Source organism: Hyperolius riggenbachi, chromosome 2, assembly GCF_040937935.1.
Source record: "Hyperolius riggenbachi isolate aHypRig1 chromosome 2, aHypRig1.pri, whole genome shotgun sequence".
Taxonomy (NCBI): Eukaryota; Metazoa; Chordata; class Amphibia; order Anura; family Hyperoliidae; genus Hyperolius; species Hyperolius riggenbachi.
In genome coordinates this window covers 330,924,046-330,950,766 of record NC_090647.1, presented here as the reverse complement: position 1 = coordinate 330,950,766, position 26,721 = coordinate 330,924,046, and the positions used below count along the sequence as shown (strand labels likewise).

General features: G+C 44.5%; 2 protein-coding genes across 2 annotated transcripts in view; one reads left to right on the top strand and one right to left on the bottom strand.

Moving 5' to 3' along the window:
* The first annotated feature begins 4,152 nt into the window (after positions 1-4,152).
* TIMM17A (translocase of inner mitochondrial membrane 17A) lies at positions 4,153-18,354 on the top strand. Its single transcript, XM_068269353.1, has 6 exons — positions 4,153-4,261; positions 8,365-8,464; positions 8,563-8,626; positions 9,941-10,069; positions 10,468-10,578; positions 14,946-18,354. Exons 1-6 carry the CDS (start codon positions 4,236-4,238, stop codon positions 15,017-15,019), a joined length of 504 nt encoding a protein of 167 aa, XP_068125454.1. The 5' UTR covers positions 4,153-4,235; the 3' UTR covers positions 15,020-18,354.
* A 5,969-nt stretch (positions 18,355-24,323) lies between these two features.
* Positions 24,324-26,721, bottom strand: part of HEATR6 (HEAT repeat containing 6) — a 50,555-nt gene continuing 48,157 nt past the window's right edge. The window contains exon 20 of the mRNA XM_068269349.1: positions 24,324-26,184. Coding sequence (XP_068125450.1) covers positions 25,658-26,184 — 527 coding nt within the window. The 3' untranslated portion in view covers positions 24,324-25,657. The remainder of the gene's footprint in view (positions 26,185-26,721) is intronic.

Below are 26,721 nucleotides of genomic sequence, written 5' to 3'. Positions count from 1 at the left end.
ATCAATCACCCATCAATCACCCCCTGTCACTGCCACCCATCAATCACCCCCTGTCACTTCCACCCATCAATCACCCGCTGTCACTGCCACCCATCAATCAGCCCCTAACCTGCCCCTTGCGGGCAAACTGATCACCCACCCACACCAATAGATCGCCCGCAGATCCGACATCAGATCACCACCCAAGCGCAGTGTTTCCATCTATTCTCTACCCTAAACACCCACTAATTACCCATCAATCACCCCCTGTCACTGCTACCTATCAGATTAGACCCCTATCTGCCCCTAGGGCACTCAATCACCCGCCCACACCCTCAGAATGCCCTCAGACCCCAGCCCTGATCACCTCGCCAGTGCATTGCTTGCATCTATTCCCCCCCTCTAATCACACCTTGAGACACCCATCAATCACCTCCTGTCACCCCCTAGCACACCTACCCATCAGATCAGGCCCCAATTTGCCCCGTGTGGGCTCCTGATCACTCGGCCAATCCCTCAGATCCCCCTCAGACCCCCTTCCGATCACCTCCCCAGTGCATTGATTGCATCTATTTTCCCCTCTAACCACCCCCTGAGACACCCATCAATCACCTCCTGTCACCCCCCTAGCACTCCTATCCATCAGATCAGGCCCAATACAACCTGTCATCTAAAAGGCCACCCTGCTTATGACCGGTTCCACAAAATTCGCCCCCTCATAGACCACCTGTCATCAAAATTTGCAGATGCTTATACCCCTGAACAGTCATTTTGAGACATTTGGTTTCCAGACTACTCACGGTTTTGGGCCTGTAAAATGCCAGAGCGGTATAGGAACCCCACAAGTGACCCCATTTTAGAAAAAAAGACACCCCAAGGTATTCTGTTAGGTGTATGACGAGTTCATAGAAGATTTTATTTTTTGTCAAAAGTTAGCGGAAATTAATTTTTATTGGTTTTTTTTCACAAAGTGTCATTTTTCACTAACTTGTGACAAAAAATAAAATCTTCTATGAACTCGCCATACACCTAACGGAATACCTTGGGGTGTCTTCTTTCTAAAATGGGGTCACTTGTGGGGTTCCTATACTGCCCTGGCATTTTAGGGGCCCTAAACCGCGAGGAGTAGTCTAGAAAACAAATGCTTCAAAATGACCTGTGAATAGGACGTTGGGCCCCTTAGCGCACCTAGGCTGCAAAAAATTGTCACACATGTGGTACCGCTGTACTCAGGAAAAGTAGTATAATGTGTTTTGGGGTGTATTTTTACACATACCCATGCTGGATGGGAGAAATTTCTATGTAAATGGACAATTGTGTGTAAAAAAATCAAACAATTGTCATTTACAGAGATATTTCTCCCACTTAGCATGGGTATGTGTAAAAATACACCCCAAAACGCATTATACTACTTCTCCTGAGTACGGCGGTACCACATGTGTGACACTTTTTTACACCCTAAGTACGCTAAGGGGCCCAAAGTCCAATGAGTACCTTTAGGATTTCACAGGTCATTTTGCGACATTTGGTTTCAAGACTACTCCTCACGGTTTAGGGCCCCTAAAATGCCACGGCAGTATAGGAACCCCACAAATGACCCCATTCTAGAAAGAAGACACCCAAAGGTATTCCGTACGGAGTATGGTGAGTTCATAGAAGATTTTATTTTTTGTCACAAGTTAGCGGAAAATGACACTTTGTGAAAAAAAACTATTAAAATCAATTTCCGCTAACTTTTGACAAAAAAATAAAATCTTCTATGAACTCACTATACTCCTAACGGAATACCTTGGGGTGTCTTCTTTCTAAAATGGGGTCATTTGTGGGGTTCCTATACTGCCCTGGCATTTTAGGGGCCCTAAACCGTGAGGAGTAGTCTTGAAACGAAAATGACCTGTGAAATCCTAAAGGTACTCATTGCACTTTGGGCCCCTTAGTGCAGTTAGGGTGCAAAAAAGTGCCACACATGTGGTATCACCGTACTCGGGAGAAGTAGTATAATGTGTTTTGGGGTGTATTTTTACACATACCCATGCTGGGTGGGAGAAATACCTCTGTAAATGACAATCTTTTGATTTTTTTACACACAATTGTCCATTTACAGAGGTATTTCTCCCACCCAGCATGGGTATGTGTAAAAATACACCCCAAAACACATTGTACTACTTCTCCCGAGTACGGCGATACCACATGTGTGGCACTTTTTTGCACCCTAACTGCGCTAAAGGGCCCAAAGTCCAATGAGTACCTTTAGAATTTCACAGGTCATTTTGAGAAATTTCGTTTCAAGACTACTCCTCACGGTTTAGGGCCCCTAAAATGCCAGGGCAGTATAGGAACCCCACAAATGACCCCATTTTAGAAAGAAGACACCCCAAGGTATTCCGTTAGGAGTATGGTGAGTTCATAGAAGATCTTATTTTTTGTCAAAAGTTAGCGGAAAATGACACTTTGTGAAAAAACACAATTAAAATCAATTTCCGCTAACTTTTGACAAAAAAATAAAATCTTCTATGAACTCACTATACTCCTAACGGAATACCTTGGGGTGTCTTCTTTCTAAAATGGGGTCATTTGTGGGGTTCCTATACTGCCCTGGCATTTTAGGGGCCCTAAACCGTGAGGAGTAGTCTTGAAACGAAATTTCTCAAAATGACCTGTGAAATTCTAAAGGTACTCATTGGACTTTGGGCCCTTTAGCGCAGTTAGGGTGCAAAAAAGTGCCACACATGTGGTATCGCCGTACTCAGGAGAAGTAGTATAATGTGTTTTGTGGTGTATTTTTACACATACCCATGCTGAGTGGGAGAAAGATCTCTGTAAATGGACAATTGTGTGTAAAAAAAATTAACAAATTGTCATTTACAGAGATATTTCTCCCACCCAGCATGGGTATGTGTAAAAATACACCCCAAAACACATTATACTACTTCTCCTGAGTACGGCAATACCACATGTGTGGCACTTTTTTGCACCCTAACTGCGCTAAGGGGTCCAAAGTCCAATGAGCACCTTCAGGCTTTACAGGGGTGCTTACAATTTAGCACCCCCCAAAATGTCAGGACAGTAAACACACCCCACAAATGACCTCATTTTGGAAAGTAGACACTTCAAGGTATTCAGAGAGGAGCATGGTGAGTCCGTGGCAGATTTCATTTTTTTTTGTCGCAAGTTAGAAGAAATGGAAACTTTTTTTTTTTTTTTTTTTTTCACAAAGTGTCATTTTCCGCTTACTTGTGACAAAAAATAATATCTTCTATGAACTCACTATGCCTCTCAGTGAATACTTTGGGATGTCTTCTTTCCAAAATGGGGTCATTTGGGGGGTATTTATACTATCCTGGAATTCTAGCCCCTCATGAAACATGACAGAGGGTCAGAAAAGTCAGAGATGCTTGAAAATGGGAAAATTCACTTTTTGCACCATAGTTTGTAAACGCTATAACTTTTACCCAAACCAATAAATATACACTGAATGGGTTTTTTTTTATCAAAAACATGTTTGTCCACATTTTTCGCGCTGCATGTATACAGAAATTTTACTTTATTTGAAAACTGTCAGCACAGAAAGTTAAAAAAATCATTTTTTTGCCAAAATTCATGTCTTTTTTGCTGAATATAATAAAAAGTAAAAATCGCAGGAGCAATCAAATAGCACTAAAAGAAAGCTTTATTAGTGACAAGAAAAGGAGCCAAAATTCATTTAGGTGGTAGGTTGTATGAGCGAGCAATAAACCGTGAAAGCTGCAGTGGTCTGAATGGAAAAAAAGTGGCCGGTCCTTAAGGGGTAGAAAGCCCTAGGTCCTCAAGTGGTTAAAATCACTCCAATTCACTTTCATTAAAATCGCGATTTTTACAGCGATTTTAATTAAAGGGTATGTTTCCACTACATGCAGAAAAGCGCTTCTAGTGTGAATGGGCCCTAACTCTGGCGATGCCACTTTTGTTATAGGATGCAAGTTCAGACTGTGTTAATATCTACATAATATTGCTGTAGAAATTAGATCTGTCGGTAGGTTAGAAGAAACCAAGTAACTCCAACTTTTGTATTTTACATCATAACGTCTGTCTATAAGAAGGCGAAGAAACAGAACTGACATCTGGCTGCAGCAATGGGGCACTCGCACACCAACACACGTCTCTATGGTAGCAGTGGGAGAACGTCACGATGAGATCAGCCAATAAGTGACATCTGCTGGAAGTGGCACGTTTCTTTTTGCTTCCTGGATTTCTTCTTTTCGACCTTCGCTGTCATCATGGAGGAGTACACCCGGGAGCCGTGGTAAGAGCGGCCTGCTCCACTGTATGGGATTGGGGAGGATCCAGCCAGATCAGCCCTCGCCCGGCCGCCGCTAGCTGGGAGGCGGCTGTGTGCTGGTGGATGCGCTCTGGGCTGAGTGAGCTGCACGCTGTGGAGGTTACTTCAGGGAAAGGTCCTCATGTATGTTGTTCTGTGCCGCATACTTAGCTCTCATCTACACGCACGGGCAAACCTCATGCAGCTAGGAAGGAGCTCCAGTGGAATGGCTTTTACCTCCATCTGCCAATCAGTTCATTTTGGTTTATGCCATTGAAAAAGATGGATTGTTTTCCAGCTCGGGTTCAGAAACCTACTTACCTTACCTCTGGATCCAAGAGAGGGATCCCTCACTGTCCTCTGGTCCCCTGTTGCAGCTCCTGCTGATTGGAACTGCACTCCTAGCTCGAGCACGGCCACATCTGCACCGGCGCGGCCGTACTCGTACAGGCGCAGTGAGGTCACGCTTGTGCTTGAAGTGGAGTGCGGTCCCGATCAGATTACTGACAAGCCTCTTTCGGCAATGGGGGACCAGAGAACAGAGAGAGAGGGCTCATTTGGATCCAGAGGCTTCCCTCTTCTTAATCAATTATGTGATTTTTGTACTGGACCTTTGGCTCAGGTACACTTTAAAGTACTGCGGATCGGGGAAAAAGATGATTGAAGCCCATGGTGGGCTAAATTGCTGCCTGCACTAGTCTACTTTAGGGGACCCAGCAGGAAACCTCATAGGGAAATTCTGCTAACGTGATTGAGTGGACGGCTCACTCTCAGAATGCTAGGTTTCAGATAGGTTGTAGAAACTACGTCCACGGACAACCACGGTACTGCTTCATGCTGTAAGAGGGTGCTGTGATTGGAGAACTGATCCCTATGAGGTTTCCTGCTGGGTCCCCTAAACTAGATTGGTGCCTTCCCGCCTCCTGATGCTGCTTGTTGTGTTTGGGGTTCCTCCCGTTCCCGTGAAAGCACTCCTCCACAAACACTTTGTTTCATTGCGCTTGAATGGTTCAGAATTGCTTTGTGCTGCTTGGAGAAACTTACAGAAATGCTCCAAAAGTAAGAGGACTTGGTGCAGGGAACGGGAGGAACAACGAGCAGCATCTGGACACTCGGGAGGAGATATTCTAGCTAACCATGGGCTTCATTCATTGTGGATTTTTCCCAGGTGAAGGTTACTTTAAGTTTACAGGGTACAGTAAAGCTGAATAGGGGCTTCACTGGTTAGGACTCCTTCACACAAGAAATAGTGCCGATTGATTTACCCAGCTTAGTGCTGCCCTCCAGACTGTGGCTGGCCAGTCATTCCTGTTTTAAACAATGCATTGGTCAGATTACTGGAAAGCAGTGTGATGAGCAAACTGAATGGACAGGCCAACTGAATTTTAGCACCGTGTATGGTACTGCACCATACAGCAACCACATATTGGTGATCTGGGTGCCACTTGCCGCAATGTGACCTTCAAGTGACCCTGACATAAACTTGTGCAATATAACTTGACATCAAAGGATAGCTTTAGTTAAATCTGGAAGGGAGGGGGAGTTAGAGTGAGCAGTATTACCCTGAGGGAGCTTCCTTTTGAAGTTCTTACAGGGGACAGTAGGTACTGGTGCACAGCCATCCAATGTGGTGAATAATTACAGGGGGAGTAATTGATGTCAAGGGACACCTGTAAACATATTATGTTTCTTGCTGAATGATTTTGGCTGAGAAAAATCTATAGTGTAGATATACTGTATATAAGAGTGAAAAAGAAATTGCCCAGGTACTTACCTGGGGCTTCTTCCAGCCCTCTGAAGTCTTCCTGGTCCCTCACGGTCATCCCGCGCTGCTCGGTTCCCCTGGTGTCCACCTCTGATCGCCTCATGCATGGCCTTGTGCCTCCTCCAACATGCTCCTGTAGTTAGGAGTGCTCTGTGCTTGCGCAGTAAGCAAAGATTGCTACCGCACACGCGCAGAATGCTCCCGCCCATGGTAGCACGGTGGATGAGGTGTGCAGCCAGCACTACACATGCACGGTGGCCAAGTGATTTGTGAGTCGTCCGGCTTACAGAGGGGGGCAGTGGAGGATTGGTATAGTGCAGAATCACAGCTCGTGAACAGGAGGGCTTCAGGGGGCTGGAAGAAGCCCCAGCTAAGTTACTGCGCAGTTTTTGTTTTTCATTGAAGTCTCTTTAAAGCATACCTGAAGTGAATTCCTACATAAAGAATATTTTTCTCATCTTGGGTTCCTTTATAACTTCCACACTTGAGGTATGCTCACACTATGCACGTTGCTGCATGTGAATGCACTGCCCATACCATTGTATGAGCATGTTTACATTTCTGCATTGTAATGGACTGTTATCCAACACACACACTTTTTGCAGTGTGTTTCTGGGTAATGTGTTTGATAACACACATTACATAGCATTTCTCCATGCTATGAAATGACCTGGGTGCTAGTATGGTTTAGATGACCCAGCAGGAAGCAATAAGGAAATTCTGGTCCACCCATGTGATTGGGTGGACAGCAACCTCTTGAACGCCTAGGTTTCAGATAGGTTGTAGTAACAAGCGATTTAATTACAGCGCAGGTAGATTTGGGCGCAGCCGCCGCCACCATAGGCTGTAATACGAATTACAGCTATAGCAGCGCAGACAGAGTAACTCCGGCGCCGCCACCATAGGCTGTAATAGGAATTACAGCTATAGCAGCGCACACAGAGTAACTCCAGTGCCGTCAGAAGACGGAGCTGAAGTTACTTTTAAAACTGGAAAGCAATTGCTGGAAGCCAAATTATTTCATTCCCCACCATCCATGGCAGCCTGGAGGGGGAAGAGTATTTAGTGTGGCCGGGACTTGTGCAGCAGCAGGATCAACTGTATACCGGCTGTATCCTGCGCCCAAGTCTCCCGGCGCCAATTTTATATGTATCCTGTAGTAATAATACAATTAAATAATATTCAACCAATTAGAACTCTTCAAAGTTGTAGAGGGTGCTGTGAGCATACTACAGTCCTGGCCAAAAGTTTTGAGACTGTCAAAAATATTCGTTTTCACAAAGTATGCTTCTAAACTGCTTTTAGATCTTTGTTTCAGTTGTTTATGGGATGTACTGAAATATAATTATAAGCACTTCATACGTTTCAAAGGCTTTTATTGACAATTACATGAGATTTATGCAAAGAGTCAGTATTTGCAGTGTTGGCCCTTCTTTTTCATGACCTCTGCAATTCGACTGAGCACGCTCTCAATCAACTTCTGGTCCAAATCCTGACTAATAGCAATCCATTCTTTCATAATCACTTCTTTGACTTTCTCAGAATTGGTTGGTTTTTGTTTGTGCAACCCGCCTCTTGAGGAATGACCACAAGGTCTCAATGGATTCATGGCTGTGTTTTTTGGCAAAATTGTGAGTGAGCCCACTCCCTTGGATGAGAAGCATCATATTTGAGGCTATAAATTGCCAGTTTAGAGTAGTTACAGTACAGTGATCATAGCACTGATCATGCTTTGATAAATGTTGTGTTCTAAAGACGGTGCTCAGATCTCCACACTGGATAGGTAGCACCCTTTGAGTCACTTGTTGGGAGCAAGTATGCAAGTTAGCAGATTCAGAACACCTGATCTGCACTTTAGATTTATAGACAGAGGATGTTTTCTAGAAAACTAGAATACAGTAATAATAGATTCTATATTTCTGTTGGGAAAAGGGTATTTTAAAATGTAAAAGACGTACGGAGGTAAGCTCTCTACTATAAGCGCCTGTTTCCACTACATGCAGATTGGATGCAGAAAAACTGACTCCAATGAATGCTTATGGGAAAATCTGCATAAGAAAAAGTTTAGTAGAAACCGGCCCATAGACATTCATTGGAGTCAGTTTTTCTGCATCCAATCTGCGTGTAGTGGAAACAGGCCCTTAGCTTGTTGCTTGGAACTCTGGAGGAGAAAAAGGTGATTGGGAGACAATAGTGTACAGTCTCCTTGTGCCTGGCACTCTGAAAATTGTTGAGTCTTGCAATATCTGTGCCCCACCATGCCACTGATACCCCAATATCTGCATTGTCATAGTATATTAATATGTATGCTTGCTTTCTGCAGCCCTTGGAGGATTGTAGACGACTGTGGTGGAGCCTTCACCATGGGTCTCATCGGAGGAGGGATTTTCCAGGCTATCAAAGGATTCAGAAACTCTCCTCAGGTAAGTGCTAGTGTGTGCCTAGCATTAGGCTGTACAGTTCTCTATCTCAAGCTCTCCATAGAAGTGCTTTGCTTACCATTCATTCTGCTTCTTTCTAGGGCATTAAACACCGTATGAAGGGCAGCTTAGTATCTATAAGGACTCGTGCTCCACAGCTAGGAGGTGAGACACTGTTCCAGCTGATTGTGTTTGCAGGTCACTAAAGACTGCTGAGGGATAACTGATAACACAGATATGCATTTCACTCAAAACTAGATTTCCCTTCCCCCACTAATTACATTCTATTCCACTTTTGTGCTTGTGTGCTGCTAGTGTTGTTGGCAGGGATACAACAGAGTCATTAGACCAAATAGCTTTTGCTTCTCTGTATAGTTCGTGTTTTTTTTTTTTTTTTTTTTCCTCAGCTTTTCCTGTTCTGCTTTAATTGCTGCAGTCACTCAGAAGAACTTAATGAGGAGATGAAACATCCTACATTAAGCAGGCCTTTAAGGTGAATCCGTGTTGAGAGCTGTATGGAGGCTGCCATATTTATTTCCTTTTAAGCAATACCTGTCTGTCCTACTGATTCTCTGCCTCTAATACCTTTTAGCCATAGGCCCTGAACAAGCATGTAGCAGATCAGGTGTCTGTAACTGTATGACAGTATAAGAGTAGCTGCATGCTTGTTTCTGGTGTACTTCAGACCCTCCTGCAGCCAAATAGGGGCTGGGCTGCCAGGCAACTGGTTATTGTTTAAAAGGAAACAAATGTGGCAGCCTCCATATCATTCTCTCCTCAGGTTCCCTTTACGGCTGGTCATTGGACAATCGCACCACAACGGCCTTGGGAAATCATACTGTGCGTTCTTAAAATTAACACAGGACTTGTGGTCTACTTCTGGAAATCACAGGGTAACGTACTGCAGCTTCTGCGATACCCTGCAGCTGCTGGAGAACTTCTTTTGTGTTGCACCGCAGGTACTGTGGCATCTCTCATAGAGACTAATAGCCACTGTGACAAGGGAGAGTACTGCGACGCTGCACTGAACACATCCGGTGTTCAGAGTGATGAATCAGAGTTTCACTGGTTTTACACGCAAACTAGTACTAAATCGCTAACTTAAAATCCAGTTTGAATGTTTCTTTAATTGCTTTTCTATTGCACAGTTCTTTAAGTTGAATTAAAGAAAAATGTATAATCAAGACTGTGTTTAGGTCAAAATCTGTTCAGTGTTTTTCTATGCACTATTCTGCAGAACAGAGAGTACACATTCCACTTCAGTTCTTTCAGATAGTGATGTGACCTTCATTTCATTTCAGCCATATTGCATCACCCAAAGCAGCTGCTGATAATAACTTATGTTTTCCTAATGTCTGAGGACTAAAGCTTTAATACGTGTGCTGTGTTGCCAGGAACAGGAATTGCCTGTGCATTTTAGCCCTGTCTTTGGAGCACTGGCACTACACCAGAAATGATTCCTGTCCGTTTCTTCATCAGGTAGTTTTGCTGTTTGGGGAGGTCTGTTCTCCATGATAGACTGCACTCTGGTGAAGGCTAGAGGAAAAGAGGATCCTTGGAATTCCATCACCAGTGGAGCCATGACCGGAGCAATCCTGGCTGCCAGAAGTGAGTAGCAATATGGTAGATGTAATATTAAAGGGAACCTAAACTGAAAATGATGTGGATTTTCCTTTAAAAATAATGCCAGTTGCCTGACTCTCCTGCTGATCCTGTGTCTCTAATACTTTTAGCCGCAGCCCCTCAACAAGCATGCAGATCAGACGCTCTGACTGAAGTCAGACTGGATTAGCTGCATGCTTGTTTCAGGTGTGTGATTCAGCCACTACTGCAGCCAAAGAGCTCAGCAGGACTGCCAGGCAACTGGTATTGTTTAAAAGGAAACATCCATATCCCTCTCAGTTAAGGTTCCCTTTAGGAATGATGGTTGGTTCTGTACCGTGTATATTTGTTGTGTCCTGATGATGTTTGTAAGAAACATGCTGACCACTCTTCTGTTTCTCCAGATGGACCCGTGGCCATGGTGGGATCAGCAGCAATGGGTGGTATTCTTCTGGCTCTCATAGAAGGGGCAGGGATCTTGCTGACCAGATTTGCCTCAACACAGTTTGTAAATGGTAATATTGAGTTTTCGTAACTTTCGTGTGTATGTGAGTGTGTGTGGTATTACAGTGTTTAGTTACAAAGCATAGCAAGAACATTAGAATCATATACAGAAAGTAGGTTCTAAAATAAGTCAACTAAAAACATGTAACCTTCCATTATAAAATATAAACCTTTTCTACAAGTTAATGTTTCCTGACTCATGGTTTATCCATTCTGTAAATTATATTATTTATATAGCGCTGACATCTTCCCCAGCGCTGCAGAGTATATATAGTCTTGTTTTTAACTGTCCCTCAGGTGCTCACAATCTAATCCCTATTATAGTCATATGTCTATTGTAGTCTAGGGCTAATTTAGGGGGAAGCCATTTAACCTCCTTGCCGGTTATCCCGAGCTCAGCTCGGGGTAACCTGCGCAGGAGGATATCTCAGGCCCCGCTGGGCCGATTTGCATAATTTTTTTTTTGTTACAAGCAGCTAGCACTTTGCTAGCTGCTTGTAACTTCCGATCGCCGCCGATCCGCCGCGCCGAGTCGCTCCCCCCCAGCCCCAGAGCCCTGCGCTGCCTGGCCAATCAGTGCCAGGCAGCGTTGAGGGGCGGATCGGGATTCCCTATGACGTCCCGACGTCCATGACGTCGGTGACGTCATCCCGCCCCGTCGCCATGGCGAACGGGGAAGCCCTGCAGGAAATCCCGTTCTCAACGGGATTCCCTGCATACTCTGATCGCCGAAGGCGATGGGAGTGGGTGGGGGGATGCCGCCGCTTAGCGGCTATCATGTAGCGAGCCCTTGGCTCGCTACATGATTTAAAAAAAAAAAAAAATGTGCGGCGCTGCCTCCTTGCCGGATTTTTTAGACCGGCAAGGAGGTTAAATTATCTGTATGTTTTGGGCTATGTGAGGAAACTGGAATGCCTGGAGGAAACCCATACAGATACAGGGAGAAAATACAAACTCTGTACAGATAGTGCCTTGGCTAGGTTTCGACCCAGGAGCCTAGTGCTGCAAGGTGAGAGTTGCTATCCACTCCCACCGTTTTGCCCTATAAAAGTAAAGTCGAAGCTCTCATTACTAAGCGATTACAGACAAGTCACCCTGACCTCCTTGGTCATGAAATCCATTACAGATCCCCTGCTGGACACTCTGCAATCCTATTAGACCTGTAGGCAAATTGCAGACGATGCTGTTAACCACCCTTGGCAGTATTCCCAAGTGTAGCTCAGGGTTTCTTTTTACTGCAATTAGCGGTAACCCCGAGCTACACTCTTGGAGACTGCTGGAGGGCTAGGTGCAGATGCACAAAGGAATTTTCGATCACCCACCTCCCTGCGAAGACTTGCAGCATGTGGCCAGATCCAGGGGAAGTTTGTGATCTGTGGGCTCCGCTCTGCACTCTAAACGATGGTGGTGGGTGGGATGCACTGCTAAACTACCTATTCTGAGGGAGGGTGGGAGTACTCTCTGGCTACCTGCACTGGGGTGGGGGCTCATGGGCTATCTATAATATGGGGGGGCACTTTCTGGCTTCCTATAAATGAGGGGGACTCTCTGCCTACCTATACTTTGAGGACCTCACTGGCTATCTATACTGGGGGGGGGCACTCTCCGGCTATCCATAATGGGGGGGTGGGGGGGGCACACTCTGTCTTCCTGTACTGGGGTCACTCTCTGGCTATCTAAACTGAGGTGGTTATGCTCTGGCTACCTACACCCAGGAGTCACTCTCTGGCTGCCTAAACTGGGGGGAGGGGGCTCTGACTGCCTGTACTTAGCGGTATGATTCTTTCCAGAGAAAACTTTAAGAAGCTAAAATTTGGGAAGAATCCTACAGCTAAGGACTTCAATCAAGGAGTTTACCGTGTCTGCACTACATACTGCAGCATCTGTAGTCCCCAGAAACCTTTGTGGACTTGTATTCAACACCATAATACCATCACTGTTGCATCCAAGATTGCTTCTGATCCCTCTTCCTCTGCCCACTCATCTTGCAATTTTTTCCCTTCAGGAGTGAGATACCGATCAGTTGTTACAAAAACTTCCATGCACAAGAACGGTCTCTTCTCCAGGCAGTAGCCCTGCTTAATGCAACACCAATTCCGAAACTGCTAGAACATGAAAACATTACAGCACAGAACTGGACCAGGAAAATCCAGTTTTTCACTGTATGAACGCCTATACCATGCTTTCTCAATTGGGGTTCTCTGGAACAGCAGGGTTCCTTGAGTACTCTGCAGGGGTTCCTTGGCATTTTTCCCCATGGGGGGGGGGGGGGGGTAGAGACCACACTATAATAGAAGGTACTGTAAAAAGAAGCCTTCAATTCAGAATATTAATGAGCATATTAAGAAAAAGCACTAGAATAAGGAGACATTATAGTGAATGGCGCTGTAATAGGGGGTAGTGACATAAACAGCCACACCAGCTTTTATAAACCATGCTACCTGCAAAATCAATTCAGGGGTTCCTCGAGATCCAAAAATTACTTGTAGTGGTTCCTTGAGGTCCAAAATGTATTTGCCATGTTCCTCCACGGTAAAAAGGTTAAAGGCTGTCTTATACTGTCCACGTGGACAGTAGCGTACTGCGCAGGCGCAATAGTTCTGCGCCTGCGCAGTACGCTCCAATCCACGTGGCGGTGATTGACAGCGCCACTCGAGACGAAGATTCGTCCTGCGCCGCCTCTGGTAGGCTTCAGCCTATTACACGGCGGCGATCCCCGGCCAATCAGAGGCCAGGGATCGCCGATCTCCTTTACGCCGCTGCTGCGCAGCAGTGCCGTATTGATGTAAACAGCGGGGATTTCTTCCCCGCGTGTTTACAATTAGCCTGCGAGCCGCGATCGGAGGCTCGCAGGCTATTCACGGAGACACCCTCCGTGAACTGACATGGAACCGTTTCCATGTAAAACCACAAACAACCAGCCGCCGCCTATCGGCGTTAGCTGGTCGTTAAGTGGTTAAGCTTACCTTTAAGGAAGATGTACACCTGCTTGTAGTAACAGATGTTTTCTCCTCATAAGGCAACAGCTCAAATATATATATCTGCAGGTAGACTTTGACTATTGCACCAATTTGTTTTATCTATTGTAATACTTATCACTTACGTAGGGTGTAACATAGCCTCCCAGTTATTGAGTGAAGCCGTGGTTAGAGGGATATGGAGCCTGGCATGTTTATTTACTCTTTAATACAGCATTTTACAATATTTTGAAAGCGCTACCGTGGTAGTATTAAAACAATAAAAGAGAAAATTTTTTAAGTAAAAATAAAATAAAACCAGAACGAGACTTCAGAAAAAACGTATACTGATGAAAAGTTCATGCGAATTATAAGACTTTCTAGTAGCCAGTCCAATTGATATACATCAAACAAAGTGCTTCAGTACAGGTGCGCTTCCATATCAGCCATGGCAGGCTGCTGCAGAAATCTCCCAAGTATAACAGATAGCGCTCAGCTGTATTCTTAGTCCACCACCATACACAATAGACTCACCCCGCAGGTTTGACCACTGTCAGATTGGTCAATGCACGTCCAGCAATGTGCGTATCCAGCACTTTAGGGTTGCCAACTCCTTTTTAAATGACTGGGGTCCTGGATGGTGTATCCGAGTAGATGCGTACCTCACATAAAAAGAGAACCAAACAAATGCGGCAGGAGACTGGTGATGGTCCTGTCTAGGAGAACTTATGGAGAAGCATGTGATAGATTTGCAAATCTATCAGCTGATCAAACACATCAGCTGATCTAACACATCACATAAGTTCTCCTAGACAGGACCATCACCAGTCTCCTGCCGCATTTGTTTGGTTCATTTTCAATAGACTATCATCTCTTTTTATGTGAGGTACGCATCTACTCTGATACACCATCCAGGACCCCAGTCATTTAAAAAAGAGTTGGCAACCCTAAAGTGCTGGATATGCACATTGCTGGGCGTGCATTGACCAATCTGACAGTGGTCAAACCTGCGGGGTGAGTCTATTCCCTCACGGGGTGTATGGTGGTGGATTAATACAGCTGAGCGCTATCTGTTATACTTGGAGAATAAAGTATATTACCTAGCTGTCCTGTTGATTCTCTGCCTCTAATACTTTAAGCCTTAGACCCTGAACATGCATATGCAGAACAGATGTCAAATCTGACAAGATTTGATTCAGACCCTACTGACCAGAAAGATCAGCAGGACTGCCAGACAACTGGTATTGTTTAAAATGAAATAAATAGGTCTCATACCTTGGGTTCTTTTAAAGTAGCTCTAGTGATTTTCAGGTTCTTACATTTTGGAAAGAATTGGAAATACTCCTCGACTAGGCAACTGTGTCTAACTGTACAGCAGAATCAGGCTTCTTAACAAAGTATCATTTTATTTTTATTCTTAGGTCCTCCCATCCCTGAAGATCCCTCACAGATGGCCCCACCTTCTCCGTTTGGTAGTTACCCGCAGTATCAGTGAATGTCTTGGTGCTCCTCAGAATGACGTCAAGCATCATCCTGGACAATTTCCACCATGGCCCTGTCACATCCAGAACTCAGTTTTAAATCCAGTTGCTGAATTTCACTTTGGTAGTTTATATGAACTGTGAAGGATCACAGAACACAAGTATTTGTGTATTAGGGCCAGCTGAGGAGGGCTGCATAGTCTCCCAAAGAGGTTAACTTTGGAATGAAAAACATTGGAAAGTACAGCTTTGTATTTACCATCCTAAAGCACTTGAACTGTATCTTCCTTGTTCTTAGCCTGACAAACGTAGCATTTATCCTTTTTCAAAGTAACTGCAGCAATATTTAGCTAGCAGAAAGTGTTTATATTTCTTCCACAAAGCAATGCTGGGTATGTTAAGTCATGCCATGTCCCATATCCTATTGTACCCCTTAGCTAGGTAGCTTTCATATTTTGTATCCAATGGATATTGTGATGTACGCAGCGCATGATTTCAGCTTTACTAGGTAATTCACTTACCCAAATGTGATTAAAAACGAGACTCTGATCAATAGCGCAATGTCACTAATTTTGCATTTGTTCTAAAATACATGCCTGTGGGCCTGACAGGCAGTGGTGCACAACTCAGCACCACTTCAAGACTTAATGGAGTATAGTATAGTAGTCCCATTCAGTGCAAGTCAATGGGGCCACTGCCGTTTCATAATGTGCATCTTTTCAGAGCACCACAGGTGGCATGAATGCTGCTGCAGGAGGTGATGAGAAGCAGGTAAGATGCTATGCAGTGTGGTGATCTCCACTACAGGCTGCTTTTACTTTGAATGGGCCTTAACTTTGCCTATATTTATACTAAAAGATGCATAAGGAGCAGCCTGTACACCATCACTCAGTAGATGTTATCAGCACTCCCTAATGCGTTTAGGTGTTTGTAGCTGACCATTATAGCTTCTACAGGGTTACAGGAAGGCTGGTCTTCAATAAGTGCTGATTCAGCGTCCCATGAGTACAATGAAAAAGGGGTTTCCAACTCCCCCTAAACATTTATATGGTTCCTTCTTCTGCCTCACGAGACACTAAGGGGGTAAACCTCACGCCACCAATCTGTAATTGGACTAAAAGCATATCCTGCGTCTGGAAAACAATCCAAATATGCAATATTCTATAATATATGTATTTCTTACTTTGTTTAACATTGATGTTAAAAACAAAACGCACATTTAGTGCTATGGGGAGGGGGGGGGGGGGGGAGAGGGTTTAGAGAGAGAGAGAGAGAGAGAGAAACATACAATGTTCTAGATGTGGGTACCATAAACTCTAAGGCCAGTCCTATTTTATAGAACAATAGTTGACTCTGGCAATGCTTCTGCTCTGGCTTCTTAAGAACCAGAGCCTTTTTATCCCCTTTTCTTCAGTGATCGCTGATTGGCTCACAGGGTCGGCTCCTGACCGGCACACGAAGCTCAGCTGTCATTAGACTGCTGAGTGCAGCAGCGGGAGTGCGCTGCGGCAGGAGATGGAAATCTATGCCCTGGCAGGGATAAGTGGTAGTAAACCAGGCAAAGATTTAATCAGCAGCATCAGCAAGAGGTTAAGCACAGACTGCAGCTTTGTTTACAAGTTTCTTGCATTACCACACAAGGCAATCAATGAATGATCTAATCTGTAGCATTGATCTATGAAACAGAAGAGGGGTGTGTGTGGCTATGCTTCAAAATTCAGTTGTACAGGATTCAAATGAGGTGTCATAAACCTGTCTGTTACTCAACTGATCACCTGAAATTGTCCATCCTTATTGATTGAGGTTCATTTGATTCTATGATTAATCTGTCAGAGAAATTTAGAATAGATTTCAAATGAAGTATTAATTTAGTGATTTGATCAGGTGGGCTACTCGATCAAACTGAGAAAGCAATTTATTTATAGTCCGCTTTTGAGAACGTACTGGGGTTGGCAAAATTTGCATCTAAGGAAAAAAAAAAGTGTTTAAAGTGCATTGTATTATTGATCAGGGTCTCATTTAAAGTTATTTTAAATGTACTTGAGTTGAAGTGGGTGAAACACCAAAATACCATGTCATGTGAAACGTTGACTCCAGTTTATTAACACTGCTTTGTCTACCCTTTAATACAGTACTACTTACCAATGCTGTGCAGTTCTAGGACGGCCTCCCTGCCCTGGTCACCAGCACATCTCTTTATTTTAAGGGGAATGTAATTTATCATGCACATGTTCTCTATTTAAATAAAATGATTTTTAGGTTGGAACAGCGCAATCTGTATGAAATTTATTTTCAGCAGTTTCTTGAAGGACAACTGAAGCGAGAAGTATACGGAGGTTGCCAGAATTATTTCCTTTTACGCAATACCAGTTGCTTTGTTATCATCCTGATCCTCTGCCTCTAATAGTTTTAGCCATAGCCAATGAGCAAGCATGCAGCAGACCAGGTGTTTTGACATTTTTAGATCTGACTACGTTAGCTGCATGCTTGTTTCAGACACTCATGCAGCCAAAAAGATCAGCAGGACTGCTAGGCAACTGGTATTGTTTAAAGGGATCTGAAAAGATGCATTTAAAAGCACATCTGAACTTGCCTAGGGCTCCTCTAGCTCCCCCATAGACCAGGCTGTCCCTCAGTGTCCTCTGGGTCATCCACTCTGTGGTCCTGCTGGTGGCCTCATTAGTGTGGCAACTCAGAATATGCAAAGTGTGGTGTCTGCAGCAGAAACCCCTCAGTGTTCTTTTTAGTGGTTTAGGTGTGCTGAACTGGCCGCGGGTGCTGCCTTCTTCCCCCTCTCCTACACAGAAAAACAGCAGTGCAGGCTGAAGGCAATGCAGACAAGTCTGAGCTGCTCCCCAAGTCCCCAGCTAATTTCCCATCTAAACTTACGGTAGCTGGCCACAGCTGCTATCTCTCTCCCGGGTTCCTGCACAGGGAAGAAAAGCGGCAGAAGGAGAAAGCACTGCAGACAGTCTGAGCTGCTCAGAGTCCCTGGCTATTCCCCAACCGTCTGAGCTGCTCCCCACCTTACAACTGCACTGTGTTGCAATACAATAAAACTCAAGTTCACAAATATTTTAATTGACTGGGCTTGCGATATAACAAAAGATGAAATGCCTGCCAATGGTCTGAGTTCAAATAAAAAGGCCAATGAGTGCTTTTGCACAGGCTCTGATCAAGTAGAAACCATGGCAGCCAATAAATGCATTCTTTGTAATATACTTATATTGTAATAAGGGGGAAAATAGAGTTAGGAGAACCACCATTCAACACAATGCAATATCAAGTTGTAAGAGAGACAAAGCAAGATTTGTAATACAGAATAAACTTTATTGAACTGTAAAATAAAGATAGACTTGCGTGATTTTTTTTTTTAACGGAATTCTACAAAATGTAAAATGCAGTAAGGGTCCTTGCACACCACAAAACGCAAATTGGAAACATTTTTTCCTGTGCACTAAGTATTTGTGTAGCACGGTTTCAGATCCCTTTTACAGTCCAGTTCTGATACTCGCATGACCAGCTTCAGACATTTTCAGCAGTAAACAGGGGTCATATGGGCAAACTGACCGGGCCATAGCTAGGCAGGAAGCTGCAATGTATTATGTATCCTGATTTATTTATTTTTTTTTTTAATCATGGCTTACATTCAATTTGTCAACAATGTGTGCTACAGTAGCTCTTGTAGGATCTGACCAGATGGAGTAGCCATTGCTACCCCCAAGCAACAATGTGCCTTGGCTACCAGTGATTAAAGAACAAGTGACACCTATGCTAACCTAGAAATGAAAAACACATATACTATATAAGTAGATAAATACTAGTTCTACTTACATAACAGATGTATTGTAGTGTCCATGTTATGATTCCTGTAAATTGTATAAAGGAAAAGCAGAGAATCCTATTCTAGACAGTTTCCATCTTGGTTACCTTTGAATGAAGTTAATCCTGACATTTCCTCCCTGAGGCAGGGAACACACTTGTCCTTCAGTTTTCTGCACACGTTTTTCTGCATACTTTTCTGCACACAAAGTGTGTTTCTATGCAGGAAAACACGCACGTTTTTTCACAGCAGCTAATGTAACTGACAGAATGTGCATAGTAATCAGGCGGAATGTCAGTTTTTTTTTTCCTGTGTGCGAAAAACATATCAAGTGTGAACTAGCCCATTGATTAACATGAGTTCTCAGTTTTTCTGTGCAGAAAACGTGCTCAAAAACTGTGTGTTCCCTGCCTCAATCTTTTTTTCTTGCTAGTTATGTATTTGTTACCTGCCCTCCACCCAGAATCTTCAGACACTCCCACTGAGGTCTATACTAGGAAGTGCACTGTCTTATGTCATTAGAAGGAGAGGGAAATAAAGGGAAGAGGAGGAATATTATAGATAAAAAAAGACCCCCCCCAGCATGCAACTGTTTTGCCAGCCGATGGCAATTAAAGGGCCAGTGCGCCTAAGGTATGTGATAACTCCAAATCACAACAGCAGAAAATGTTTTTAAAGTTTTGAATGCAGTATTAGCATCTTTACTACTTTATACACACAGACTAGTTGCTGTTGAAATTTGATTTTTATGGTGACAGTCCCTCTTTAATTCACTAATGGTTTTTTCCTTACACCACTTTTGCTAGGTGATCTAAATGTGGAGACATTTTTGGTAGGTGCTACCCCACTTCATGCCTGGAATACCATATAAACCTGCCATTTTAGAGATTCTGTGGCCCAGTGGTCTAGCCATCACAAATGGGCCCTTACTCAGGCCAGATCCTGATGCTTGCCCATTCTTCTGATTTCAACACATGACCTTGATTTCACCTACTGCCAAATATACCCCATGCCTTGACAGGTGCCATTGTAATGACATCATTGTGATTCACTTCAACTGTCAGTGTTTTAAAAGTTGTCACAGATCAGTGATGTGTAAAGTAGACAAATATGGGAGGCTGACATCAAGATGCCAGCATGTAAATCAAGTTTGCTGACACTCCATGTGCATTCTATTTCCAGGTTAGTGATCAGAGTGCTTGATTTACTAAGGCATCTCTGGAGATCTTTGGTGGGGACACTATAAATGATCCAGCACAACTGGGATGGGGGTTGTAAAAGTTGCTCAGTGTGTGCGATAGTTCGGTCTCAAAAGGTAATACTTATAGACATCTTCATTGATTATTCAGAGTCTACAACTTTACAATTTCACACTATTAAAAAACACAGGTAGAGCAAAGGAAAAAAAAAAAAAACACCACCACAATAGTGTCAGGTCTAAGCTTTCCTTCACATGCTGAGGGTAGGAGTGGGAAAAGCTAGTGATTCATCAGTTGTGAAATGCACACTAAAGCTGGCATGTATATGTGCCATGCCATCTTCAGCACTTGTAACTCCTACCTGCTATATGTCGAGGTTACTTTTTGTGGGGTTAAAAATCCATGTTCTATGTTGAATTCTTATATACTCTCCACCTTCTCTAATCCCTCAGTGTTCTACTCTAATTATTCAGTATTCTACCACAAAACACATAAGACAATGGCATTTTGATGCCATTATGTGTAAAAGCATATACTACTATTAATCGGCCTGGCGATATGATTATCTCTGGATTTTAAAAGCAGTGCAATTTTTTTGCATGCTTTTAGACCCTAAAACCAGGGGGGGGGGGGGGGGGAAGCATGCTGATAGAGAGAAATGCAGCAGCCCAGCACTTACCTTCCTGGGATCCAGCACTGCAATTCTCTCTCTGTCCTCCAGGTGGACCTCTAACCCTGATTGCCATCTGTCATGACAACAAAAGGCGATCTCACCAGAGGGAAGCAGAGCCCCCGAGAACAGGAAGGAGAATAGCTGCCAGTGTCTAGATTCTTAGGGGAGGGGGGGACGTTGAGTTGAAACGCCTGCTGCGAATAAGGCTCTGCATAGAACTCCTGGCAGATACGAGTCAGGCTCAGGGTTACAGCTCTGAGTTGCGGTTTTCCGCCCTGAGCTTGACTCTAGTTTACCGCCAGGGAGGTTAATTACCTTTCTGCAATGGTTGTTACTTACAACACTTGTGGTGCTGTATTAATGTGGGCTAAAAGTCCCTACATGTAAAAAAAAAAGTGAGATAGCTGCCAGTAGAAATCAGTAAAATTACCAATATTATACTAAATTTATTTTGTCAAATATCAGTAATATAATAGCTCATATCTCATCTTATTCTGCTTGTACATCTGTATGCTACCTTTTTACTTTCAATAAAAAGATGATTGATAAAAAAAAAAAATGTATATCAGTAATAGATTACCGATATTTTACTATGACCCCACTAACACAGAACCCTCCCTTTACCAATGCCTAACCCCCTCCAGTGGTGCCCACACCCGTGTGCCTATCCTTAACCCCCCCCCCTTCTTCTGTAGTGCCTAATTTTGATCCCTAAGGACCCCCCCCACCTCCACACACTCCTAAAATGAAAGACCTCTGCTTCCTAACCCCTGATATTTTTGCCATAAGTGACAAAGTTATAAGCTGCGATTAGAAGCTATAAAACGATAAATAGCAGCTATAAAAGGTAAATAGCAGTTATAAGCAGCTAACACCCACTATTTTATCAGGTGCCTCCGGACGCTTAAATTACCACTTAACATTGCCACCCATGGCAACAGCCTTTTACCTGCTTCGCTAAAGGTGCTTTCTCAGTAGCATTTAACAGTTTATTCTCTGTTTAATAATATTTCTTACTTATGTGTCATTAAACTCAAAATACTGCATTAGACTCCATCACTTTTCCTATTCTCATTTAAAGGACACCTGAACTGAGAAGCATGGGAAGTCTGCTACTTTTTTTTTTTTTTTTCATTTTAAGGGCCCGTTTCCACTCTCGCGGAAACGGCCGCGAATCCGCAGAGTTTCCCCGCAGGCAAATCGCGCGGGGAAACTCTGCCATAGGGGACAACGGCGCCGCCGGCCGAATCGCTTGCAGTAGCGATTCGGCCGGAAACCCCCACAGAATTCGCGGCGGAGGCTGCGATTCCCATAGCCGTGCATGGCACGGCTGATGGGAATCGCCTGCGATCCCGCCCACCCGCTCAGTGCCGGCGTGCGTCTACGAGACGCACGCCGCACTAGTGGAAACGAGCCCTAAACAATAGCAGTTGCCTGGCAGTCCAGCTGATCCCTTTGGCTGCAGCAGTGTCCGACTCACTAACTTGAAACAAACATGCAGCTAATCCAGTCAGAAACATCCAATCTGCTGTATGCTCTTTCAGGTTATATTGCTAAAAGTATTAGAGGCAGAGGATCAGCAGGACAGCCAGGCAATTTGTATTATTTTAAAGGAAATAAAAAGGTCCGTCTCCATATTCTTATCACTTCAGGAGTAACCACTTGAGGACCCACCCTTTACCCCCCCTTAAGGACCAGCGCTGGTTTGATTGATCTGTGCTGGGTGGGCTCTGCAGCCCCCAGCACAGATCAGGGTGCAGGCAGGGAGATCAGATTGCCCCCCTTTTTTCCCCCCTATGGGGATGATGTGCTGGGGGGGTCTGATCTCTCCTGCCTGCTGTGGGTGGCGGGGGGGGCACCTCAAAGCCCCCCTCCGCGGCGAAATTCCCCCCCTCCCTCTCCTACCTGCTCCCCCCCCTGAGATCCGGGCTGCACAGGACACTATCCGTCCTGTGCAGCCAGTGACAGGACGTCCCCTGTCACATGGCGGCGATCCCCGGCCGCTGATTGGCCGGGGATCGCCGATCTGCCTTACGGCGCTGCTGCGCAGCAGCGCCGTACAAATGTAAACAAAGCGGATTATTTCCGCTTGTGTTTACATCTAGCCTGCGAGCCGCCATCGGCGGCCCGCAGGCTATTCACGGAGCCCCCCGCCGTGATTTGACAGGAAGCAGCCGCTCGTACGAGCGGCTGCTTCCTGATTAATTAGGCTGCAGCTGGCGACGCAGTACTGCGTCGCTGGTCCTGCAGCTGCCACTTTGCCGACGCACGTTATGAGTGTGCGGTCGGCAAGTGGTTAAAATGTCCTCACTGAAGATGCTTGGAAGTGCCTTTAAGGCCCATCAACACCATACAATTTTTAGTGCGATTCGATTCATCGTTTCGATCCGACATGTCCGATAGGGATTCGATTTGCCATTGAAAAACAATCGCAAATCAAATTGAATCTTGATCGGACATGTCGGATTGAATCGAATCGCACAAAAAAAACTGTATGGTGTAGATTGGATGCATATCAGAGCCCAAACACAGGTGAGAAACAGGGGGGGGGGGGGGGGGGACAGGCATGTATGGCGAGATGTCTTGATGCTCACCGCCTCCCAGTTCTCCTTTCTGCAGCCTACTGTAGCTGCAATTTCGCCCTGTCTTCTGGACAGACGGGTCTGGAGCATCACGAATTTCTGGCCGAGCTGCATACGTGCTATAGCGAGCAACCTCTGCTGGCATGCGTACATCAGTCACACGCCGGCCGGGGCTTTGGGGCTTTCCATGCTGATGTACAGAGTTTGCATGTCCGGCAGAGGTTGCATGCTATAGCACGCGGTCAGCCCAGCTAGAAAGCTGCAATGCTCCCGACCCGTCTGTCCCCACGGGGCAATTGCAGCTACAGGAGGTGGCAGAAAGGAAATATATGGGGGGGGGGGGGGGGGGGGGTTGAGTTGAGCATCAGGATAGCTCACCATACATGCCTGCTTCCCCCCCCCCCCCCCCCCCCATTTCTCACCTATGCTTGGGCTCTGGTATCCTTTAAGTAAATCAGACTCAAAGACATATAGTCAGAGTTAACTAATTAATTTTCAGAAGACTGCCAACAATGACCAGCACCAAATATATATTTTTCACCTTTAAAAAAAAAAAAAAATAGATATATGCACTTTTGCAAATCACCTATAATCATGAATAGTAACCAAAGGACATTAATTTTTTTTTTTAAATTTGGTTAGCTAGCTGCAGAGAGTTAGGACATGTGCTTTGGGTTACACAGCAGTAAAGGTGCCCATAGACCTAACGATTATGGGCAGATTTGACAAAGACACAAATTTATCTCTAATCGAATCTGATTGGAGATAAATTTGTCTTTTTGTTGATTCTGCCCATATGCTACAGGCTGATTCCCGTCCGATTTCAGCATGAAATCAGAGTCTGCACCACTGTGCCCCAATGTATAAATGTTCCCCCCCAGTGTGTGCATTTATACATTACCTGTCCTGGAGCAGCCTCCACGGAGTGTCCGTACCTCTGGACAGCTCTCCATATACGCTACTGGCACTTAGCTTCTGACGTTGGCACATAGCGTCTGACACCAGACGCTATGCGCCAGTAGCGTGTATGGAGAACTGCCCGGAGGTTACGGACACTGCGCGGAGGCTGCTACAGGACAGGTAACGTATAAATGCACACACAGGGCGCACGTTTATACATTGCAGCGGCGGGGGTCTCGTCGCTCGTTCCGAATTTGGCCGCCGTACCACCGCACACTCCACCAACCAACTTCGGCCCGACATCTTGCAGCATGCGCGATCGACCATCCCAAAATTGGTCGCTTCGTCAATCGGGCATGCCCTTGGCAGCACCAGTTTTCATGGTCAATCGCCCACCAAGTCGCCTGATGTATGGCCACCTTTAGGAGATACTGCCTAATTATGTTCTTTATTATTGGAATTTGCTTGTCATTCAACATCTGCCTGGAATTGATGGGTGCCTGTTCATATTATATCTGTCAGTAAGTAATATCTACATCCTTGATATTTGAGATCGGTCATTAATACTATTTGCATATCACAGTAATTTGCATAAGTGTGAATGATTTTTTTTTGGGGGGGGGGATAGCATTACTTTGAAAGAAGCATTGTAGTGAGATACAGTAAAATGCAGTAGGTTGTTTAGTATACCCACTTGATGGTAATTTTCAGCATCGGAAACACTTTTTATATCTATATATTGGTGTATATTGAACATAACCCTGCCCTCCCGGAGATGTTTAGCCAACGCAAATTAGCTATGCAGAATTCTCCCCCACTCAAAGTGTTCTGGGAAACTAGGTTTATTTAGTACTGGCTTTGGAATTCTCAGTAACCAAATATTCAGTAGAGATCACTGGACTGGACTAAAGACCTCTGGCAAATAGGCAAACTAAATCATTTAAAAATGGTTAAAAAAAAAAAAAAAAAGCAATTTTATTATGTTATGTTCACTATAGTTCCTCTTTAAAGTTATTCCTGTTATTTGGCCCCACTCACAATGACCATGCCTCCATTTTGCCGCAGCACACATGGCATGTCAAAATGTTCTCCCTTTTCTCTGCTGTACCCTGTAGGGGGCAGGGTGACCAAGTATTATGTAGCAGGTGAATTATTGCATGTGAGACATATGACAAAATATAATAGGCATAGTGAACCTAGGGGGCAATCAGCAAAAATTGTTCATTTTGCTATTCTGACCTCTTATCAGTCTCTAGAATGGTGAACCACACCTTTGCCTAACCTCTTCGAGGACCTCTGGTCTAGAGGGTACATTCAGCTTTACTGCAGCTAGTTGCCACCTCCAGTATTATTTGTAATACTGGTGACAACATTATATTAATATATATTGCACTTGGCAAATTTTTATTTACGATTAATACAGTATATTTGTAATGCTTTTGTTCTGTACTGATGAAGTGTGAAAGGATTAGGTACTAAGCTTCTATTTCTCTCTCACAGCTCAGTAATATGTCCTCCAGGAAAGCCACCTCTACAAGGACCTTCCTGTTCAACGGGTCCTCTTGTATACTGCGTATATGATCAGCTGCCTTATGGAAACTTGTATCCCTCTCTGCATTGGATTCATCCTCATAGATCCCTGACTTTACATACTGCAGTATGTAATTCCTCATCAAGTCTCCCTTGTGCAGCACAGTATTTCTAATACAGGGCAGATCTCCCAGACTGGCCATGCTCAGCATGTGTATCAGTGCCTGGCAGATTTGCGCACGCAGGCTGGCACAGTATTTAAACTCCAGAAAGTCTTCAGTCTCTTCACTCTTTTCCAGCGCGGTCACTAAAGAGTTCCAGATATCGCTGTATTGCTCGATGGTTCCATACTGTTCTCTCCGTGAAGGGGTTGCAAGAGCGGTTGCGGATTTAATCCGTACCTTAAAATTCTTACATGACTTTACTGCAGTATTGAGTGCATTATAAGCATCTGCCGTCCACACAGCTTGCCCTGTAACAGAGTTCCGTTAGTGGATTACAATTTCATTTCATCATCGTTATAACTGTGCATCAATATAGGGCCGACATCTACAGTGCTTCACAAAGTACAACTGGCCCTCAGACGAGCTCACAATATAATCCCTGTCCATCCTCATCTCCACCATGGTCTAAGGCTAGGTTCACAGTGGTGTTGCGGTGCGACTTTATGGCAGATATTAACACAGAAAGTCACTCTGCAATAGTTCAGTGTATGCAGTGCGTTGGGAGCCAACTCACTACTGTATCCCATTAGCACTGCATAAAGTGCATTACCACATAACTTGTGCGTTAACAGAGGCAGTGAAGCATACTTTTCATTGATTGTATGCTTTACTGTATACAACCTAGAGGTTGCATAACATGTGGTGCGACTTTCTTTCCATTGCGTTTCATTTCTATTTTTACACGGAACGCAACACAGCTTCCACTGTGAAAATAGCTTTTGGCTAATATTTTGTGGAGAATTAACTGACCAGTATGTTTTTGGTATGTGGGAGGAAACCGGAGT